The 8,373-nt window shown below is 34.2% G+C and overlaps 1 protein-coding gene across 1 annotated transcript; it reads right to left on the reverse strand.

Annotated features, from left to right (window-relative positions):
- Nucleotides 1-4,520: 4,520 nt before the first annotated feature.
- LOC149564119 (3,9-dihydroxypterocarpan 6A-monooxygenase-like) lies at nt 4,521-6,692 on the reverse strand. Its single transcript, XM_089827196.1, has 2 exons — nt 5,714-6,692; nt 4,521-5,265 (listed from the first exon to the last, which is right to left on the reverse strand). Exons 1-2 carry the CDS (start codon nt 6,599-6,601, stop codon nt 4,630-4,632), a joined length of 1,524 nt encoding a protein of 507 aa, XP_089683322.1. The 5' UTR covers nt 6,602-6,692; the 3' UTR covers nt 4,521-4,629.
- Nucleotides 6,693-8,373: the final 1,681 nt, after the last annotated feature.

Genomic DNA, 8,373 nt, shown 5'->3' on the forward strand with positions numbered 1-8,373 from the left:
ACTAATTCTACCTCAATTTGATTTCTCCTAAACCATGTGGTAAAATTAAATGGAAACTCCTATGTGTCTAAATGAAAAATAACATGTAAAATCATTATCCTATGTAAACTTAAGTAAAGTGTAATTAATGAATGTTTAATTACACCAAAACTTATTTGATCTCTGCATGACTTCTTATCTCTTCATAAACTCCCCTTCTCTCCCTGCTTTATGGGCCCCACTTATTATCTTTTCAATTACCTTATCACTCAATCTCCTATTTTAAGTTTCCTTATTTCTCAAACTAATCCTTTTCACTCCAACACCTTATTGCTCCAACCCCCTTATGTCTCTATATATCTTTGTATGCCTTCCTATCTTATCACTCAAAATATTTTGATGCTTCCTTCCTCCCTTCACCATTTATATTCTCACTCAACTACTAACTTTTATTTCTCCATCCTTATCTCTCCTTGTTGTCATTACTTGGTACCTTATATATCTATCATAAGGAAACGACTCAAGAGAAAATAAATCATATTCAAACTTGTTTCCAACCAATAAACCTAGGTTTTTAAAAATAATATAGTCATACAAGTCTCCACCTCAACATGACACACATGAATAACAATATAATTAAAAATCCCTAAACATAAAACCATCAAGAAAGACACAAATTTATCTCTCATTTTCTGATATCTTATTATTCATTCCTTTCTTATCTCCCCAAATGTTTCTTATTCCTCCCCTCTTCCATTCACCATTCATATTTTCACTTCATTAAAATCCCTCATCTCTTCACCATTATCTCTATGTCAACAATCCCTTATGTATCATATTGATGACACCTTATTTCTCCTTCATGTCACACTATTCCACCTTATTTCTCCATCACACAAAGCCTCCTCAACTCCTTTTTACTCCCCTAAACTCCTTGTCAATCTATGTATACCCAACACCTCCCTCATTAACATCTACTCCCTTGTTATTTTTGAGATTCTTTAGAAGTATATTTTATCAGGATTTGAAACCTAAAAATTCAATTCTACCAAGAAATAAACATAGACAATGAGGATCCCAACTACAAAAGACAACAAGGATCATCTTTAAACAACTATTTGCATCCAAATTAGAGCTATAATTATCTATATTGGGTTTGAAGGGACATTGATAATCCATCTGACCATGACAAAAGATCCCACTTGTAGGGAAGTAGATGTCCAACACAAAGAGAGGATGAGGAAAGGTGTGAACTAAATAAAGAACCATCTCTTAAGACACTCACATCCAACACCCACTCATGACATTGTTGTAAGGAAACACTAACCACATGCATTGCAATTAGAAAGCACATGGGAAATGGATCCAAACACTAAGAGAAGAAAATGAAAGGGTTGAAAAAATATGCACTTCCCCTTAAAAGAATTAAATTCCAACAACTCCATCGACAAAATAAATGGGAAGCCAAACACCTAACTAAATAATCCTCTTAACTCCAAAAGATTTGCAAACCTTTTTCCACCAAGAGTTAGAGAACCAACCAAGATACCAGATAAGAGCCAAAATCATTGGACCTTCATTACATAACACCACCCATAGTCCCCATGATATTGAAGCATCACCATGTAACCCTGAGAATATATAGAGTTAAATTAAATCTGAGCAAAAACTATCCTGGAATGGGGCATCCCACTTGAGAAGGGAAATATAAATAATAAAAAATATATATAAACATTGTTGTCACCTAAGAATAAAAAAATATTCACCCAAATAGGGAAAGACCAAATGAACTATCATGAACACAACCATGTCCCCTCAAGAAACTAAGACCACAAGAAAACTCTCACCAACATATCCTAAAGAAAAAAGTTCAAGGGTAAAAGTACAAAGTTGTTTCACCTTTCAAGCTAGCTTATCGGAACCATTGAATTTGAGTATTTATATCTAAAAACCAATTTTGTTCAAGCATATGATGTAGATAAACCCTTTCTAGCTAAGTTATATATGCTCTCACACTTTTCTAATTCAAAATATCTATTAAATGCATATTTTATACTAGTTTGTGTCAAATTATTAAAGAAATAAATTTATTTTAGGAAATTGGCATTTGTGTAACTCTTATTCTTTTTAATGATATTTTTAAAATAACATATAAACACCATTTTATAGAGCTTAAAGTCAAGAATTTTCTCATATAGATTTTATACTATTTTAATTTAATATATAGTATGTTGTAATTAAAAATACTACAAGTATGTATTTTAACACTTGAGAAGATGTTGATTTTGAGAAAGGAAAAAAAGTAAATCATATTAAAAAATTTAAAAAGTATATGGCATTCTAGAGGAGAGATTCCTCTTCCAAAATGTATAATTTTTCTTTTGGTTAGAATAGAGTTGTTTTGAAAAAATGTGGTGGGAGATGAAAACTATCGATTTTAGGTGAGTGAAATTTGAATTGTTATAAAAGCTAAAGTATAGGTCAAAAGTCAATTTTGTTTTTTGATCGATCTAGCTATACATGCTATCAGATAAAATAATCAAAGATCAAAGGGAAAAATATTTATTTCCATATATTTTTGTGGTGCGAACTAGACCCCTAAATTTTAGCATTTTTCAGCAACTTAAAAATCAACCTTAAAATTTAGAAAAATATATTAATTCTTATTATAAATAATCATAAACTTCATTCATTTCTACACCTTTCATTAATTTACTTCATTTTCAAATTCTAAATAATAATACTAGTTTTATGTCATTGAAGTTGAACAACTATACTTTTGTTAGCATTTTCTTTTATAAAAGGGTGACATAGGTATGTGCTTTTACCCTCAAAACCCAAGAAAGGGTAGCAAGAATAGAGCTCCGCCAAGGGAAACATTGAGTATAGTCTAGATGAAAGTCCTAAAAGAAGCATGACATAAATAAACACAAGGGAAGAGAAACATGTACACAGTATAAAAAATTAACACCATGGACAAAGATCCTTCCATATGAATCACTAAAGTATACTAGAAACTACCACAAATATAGATGCATCTACACAAAGAAGAGAGTGTGAATCTAATTAAAAAGAGTCTTGATCATCACAAAGCCCAAAAAACATCCTCCAAAAATATGAAACAAGATCCCCATGTAAACCACCCTCAAAGGGCCCTACTGCAAACTAAACAAGGACATCTTTGGTGGGGAGAAAGGATCATTCCACACCATTAGACTAGAAATGAGCTCACAACTACAACCATAAAAAATCACACACCACAAATAACATGATGTCAAAAATTTACAAATACAAACCATTCCTAACAACCTCCAAGCAACTTATAGAGATGAAGAACAAACCACACCAAGAACCAAAGAAAGAGTTGGCATCACTTGATAGGAAAGGGACAAAAATACCCACAATTTATAAACCCATCCAACCTCCTATTGAATCCATGCTTAGGACCACCAATGTGGTTGTTAGGAGACTAGAGAAGAGTGCCCAAAGGATCTAAGGATTAGATCAACACACCACTCCATAGATTGGCAATGCCTACCTAAGGAAAGGGGGGAAAAGCACCCTTGAAGTGCGCAATAACTAAACCTCTTTAACAAGATAAAACAATTCCTCCTCTAAAAGAAACAAAACCAAGGAAGTTGTGTTACCCACACCAAGCTCCATCCTCATCTTCATCACTAGATTCACCATTTTCTAGATTTTGAATCTGCTCTCCCTATTCGCTTCCTATTCCTTGTCTTGTGCTCCATTTTTACTTGGGATCAAGGGTCTTTGCAAAGAGATTTCCACCATCCATGAAATTATTTGCAAGAGCTTCTAGATTTGATTGTGTCTAGAATTTTACATCAATATTTTGAATCATAGCTTGTGATCTGTCATCAAACTCTCTCCTCCTTTGTTTCATATTGATGATGGATCACATAGTGTGATTTGAAACATTGATGTAAAAAATCTAGACACAATCGAATCCAAAAGCTCTTGCAGATAATCAAGGCTCTTATTCTACCAATCTAATTTTAAAATGTAGATCATTGTTGCACATGATAATAAATATTGTTTGTTATTATCAATTCTATTTGTTTACAACTTTGTTGCCAAATCAGGGAGAGAAACCAATAGCAGTGAAGTAACTTCATCAATATGTAGGCATTGCATGGAATATTGTAAGACCTCATTTTTTGAGAAATGTGAAATGGACACTCAACTTTCTATAACTAAGGGTTGAAGGTGTGACTCATCATGCAATTTGTTAAAATAGCACACCTAGTGAAAGTTTCCAAAAAATTACTTTTAAAAATTCAACCAAAACTAAATCTAAAAATCAAAGTCTTGCACTCAACAAGACTTGATCCCTAGTGGGCTCTTTGTGAGCCATTCAACTTCACCAATAGACCAAGAGCACACTGACATGTATGCCCTTTTAGAAAAACAAAGACTTTAACAAAAGATGAAATGGTGAGATGACAAGATATTGCCTCAAATATAAAACCCTTTCATAAAACCATTAAGAAAACATCCAAAATCTTCTACATGAGTCAATATTTCAATGTTTAAAAAGTCTATATATTAGTCTCCTACAACAGAATAGGGGAGTCTATAAATTTTGTGTAGCATAATACAATGCACAATATTTAAAAATGTTTGAAAGATTCAACAATATTTGTAAGTAGGAAGGTGGGCAAACCTAAGGTTGGCCATGCACTTCAAAGGATTGGCCCTAGGAAGGGTTAAGCCAACACCTTCCTCCACATCAATCTCTTCTCCATTATTTACCTTCCAATCAAAACATTGGATCATGGCAGCCAAGGCAGTGTGGATGAAATTCAAAGCAAGTGAAGTTCCAGGGCATCCTCTTCTACCACTTCCAAATGGTATGTAATGGAAGTGTTCACCTCTCACATCAATACTAGCACACTCAACATTCCCAAGAAATCTCTCAGGTCGAAATTCAAGAGGATTTTCCCAATAACTTGGATCCCGCCCGATTGCCCAAATGTTAACAAAAAGTCTAGTCTTTGCAGGAATGAAATAGCCTCCTATATGACAATCTTCGGTGGATTCCCTCACTGTTATGGGTCCTGGAGGATGCAAGCGTAATGTCTCCTTCACCACTGCTTGAAGATACATCATCTTTGGAATATCCGACTCCTCTACAAGTCTTTCCCTTCCCACAACAAAATCTACTTCTTCACGAACTTTTTTCATAATATGAGCATTTCTCATGATTTCTGAGAATGCCCACTCTATTGTAATGCCTGAAGTATTAGTACCAGCAGCAAGTAAGTCCTGTTTCAATCAAATTCAATTAATAAAAATCTAACAAACTAATATATTCAATTTCATAAAATAATATATAATTTGTATCGATACTAGATATTAAAGACGTAGATTCTACTTGGCTGTGCTTCTTAAAACATAAGATCAATTAAACAGCCTGAATTGCTTAGAAGTAGAACAGTGGAGAGTGTTCTTGAAAGAGAAGTCACATGTTTGAATCTCATATAAACAATGCATCTATCTTAAAACAAGACAATACGAATAGGGAGTGCTACTGAAAAGAAGGTCACAAGTTCAAATCTTGATAATGTGTTGGAGAGAACTCTTGAAAGAGAAGTCGCAAATTCAAATCTTATAGAAGCAGTATCAGGATTAATCGAGAGTGCCATTAGAAAAAAAGGTCACGAACTCAAATCTCATCAAATATGAATTTAATTACTCAAATACAGATACTTACAAGGATGAATGCCTTGATGTTCTCCCTGCTAAGCTTCATCTCTGCTTGTTCATCATTAGAAATAGACAAGAGAATGTCAATAAGGTCCTTTGGCCTTCCATCACCATTACCCCCTGCTTCAGCTTCATGCTTCTGTAAGATCTTCTCCATGAGATTATCAAAACGCCTGTGCACATCTTTCATCTGTTTCTCATACCCCTGCAAATCAAGATTCTTCAATACATAAATAAAATCACCCAGATTAAACTTCCCAGTCAAAATTGCAATCTCCTTCATCAGCTTCCTGCATTCAACAGCCTCCCCATCAGCACCAGACAACCTTGTGGACATGGCCATTCTGGATATGATATTATTAACCATAGAAACCAATTCAGAACCCACATCAAAAACCTTCCCCTGAGCAGAATTTCTCAAAATTGTCTCCATGAAAAGCCCTAATTCTTGTGCCCTACCAGGCAAGAAAATGTCCAATTGCCTGTCGCTCAGAAGCTCATTCGTGCAGATCTTCTTCATGTATTTCCAGTAGGGGCTGTAGAGAGCAAAAGAGAAATCTGCAGAGTCATAAGCCATGTATTTAATGGCGGCAGATTGGGGCCTTGATGCAAATTTGCTTTCATGGGTCTGCAAAAACTCCCTCGCCATGTCCGGAGAAGAGGCCACAACATAAAGCACAGTCCCCAAACGTATTTTCAAGAGAGGACCATATTTTAGGCTTAGTTTTTGCAGATCCCTATGGATGTGAGTTGATAGCAAATGGAGATGCCCTAATAATGGCAAGCCCACTGGACCTGGTGGCAGCAGATCCTTCTTGCTTTCCCCAAACAGGATTTTGAAGATTGTGAATGCTGCAAATACACTAAGCAAGCCAATAATTATTGCAAGATCCATATTGAACCAGTTTCAGTAGAAACCCCTATTCTGAGGTATCCCACTAGATAAACTCTAATTTATAAGTAGACAAGTTCCCGCAGGAACACACTATTTTTGACCATGAGAAATTTGTCGTGGCAAAACATAGTTGATTCCTGTACTTGTCTCTTATGAAGCGAGCTGAGTTGAAATCATATTTTTTTGAATCTAGCGTGTATTTTTTTAATTTAAAGTTGCCCAGACTTGATCTTGGAGGAATTTTCAAAAGAAGCTACTCCTCTCTGACAAATTTGATTCGTGTGTCACACCATCGGTTTGATCGGTAATGAATTGCGGCACCATTGTTGGACTTAGGTGTTATTTCTAGTCATGGAGATAGGGAAAGAAACAATGAAATTTTAGACCACCAAATTTAAGATATATTTGTACGTGTATTAAAGTTTTGTTAGGATCAATGGCTTCTTTTAAGGCTTTATAAGTGATTATATATTGTGTTAACTGAAATGTGATATGGAAAGTTATTATTTGCGAGTTTTATGTTTGACTATTTCAAAATTTTTGTAGTGGGAGTGTTTAGAGTTAAGTTTGGTTTTATGGTTTTATAGTGACATTATAGTATATTGTGTTACTTAATATTGGAAGGTTTTTTTTGGGGAGACGATATAACTAAACTAAAGTTAAGAAAATAAAATTCTAACTCTTCAAATAAAACTTAAACCAAATTTTGATATAATGTGTAAGGAAAGACCCAATAAAACTACATATTAATATTACAAATATAATCTATAACAAAATATAAAATAATTGCATAAGAAGAAAACTACTATAAATGAAAATTGGAAGGTATCCATGCACATAATCTTGACTCTCTTAAATCGAAATATATTACTCAAATGATTATTTGCACCACAATTTCCTATAGGTCTCAACGGGGATTGAAGGTGAAAACAAATATACTGAGGGTATCATGACAAAGAAATATTGAAGAATGAATAAAAATCCTTTTTGATAGTCAATTTAAAGTTTATGCCAATAGATTATACCGTGTGTGCTATCCTAAGGAGAGAATACCTCTTCCTCTTTTGAAAAAAATTGGAACCTGCGACATGGAATTTTATTAGGAGCTTGTCTAGCCAAACAAAAGACAAGATGGGACCACTCCTAGTATGTATATATTCAACATTCTAGATAAGAGAGATCATATTGGGTATTATGGACCAATGGTAGGAATTAGTCACGAAATATATCCTAATAGCACTTTGAGTCCAAGTGCATTATTAGGCAAGATCCATTACAATAATTTTGATAACACATTTGTTACTTGCCTTAGGAATTTTGTTGAATTTCTCAACACACCATAAAACTAGATAATCCAAATTGTTTAGTCACAAACTACACTAGTAATGATTTATCTAATGAAAATGAATTCTACCTTACAATAAGAAATGAGGATCATGTCAAGGGGATGACCTCCTATTTCCTATCTCACATTGAGAAGGAAGATGGTCCACTAGGCTTGAGACGGTTCAAGTGTTGAATGGGTATTGTGATCCTTCAATGTGCATTCAATTTGAGGTTGTTTTGGAGGGACTAGAGAAACTTGGTCAACTTGTTCTTGGGACTAGGTTGATTGGGTCAACTTCTTCCTTGTACTTTTGATTATTTTTAGTTACAAACTTTGTGCAAGATCCTAAAGTTGCTAGATTTGATCTCGATGTGAGCACCACCTATTCTTGCACATAGAAAAGAAGAAAGTTATTGTGCACAAGGGGAGTTTGCCTCAGTCAAAC

The sequence above is a fragment of the Cupressus sempervirens genome, chromosome 4 (assembly GCF_028749045.1).
Source record: "Cupressus sempervirens isolate cs-2001-9-10 chromosome 4, ASM2874904v1, whole genome shotgun sequence".
Taxonomy (NCBI): Eukaryota; Viridiplantae; Streptophyta; class Pinopsida; order Cupressales; family Cupressaceae; genus Cupressus; species Cupressus sempervirens.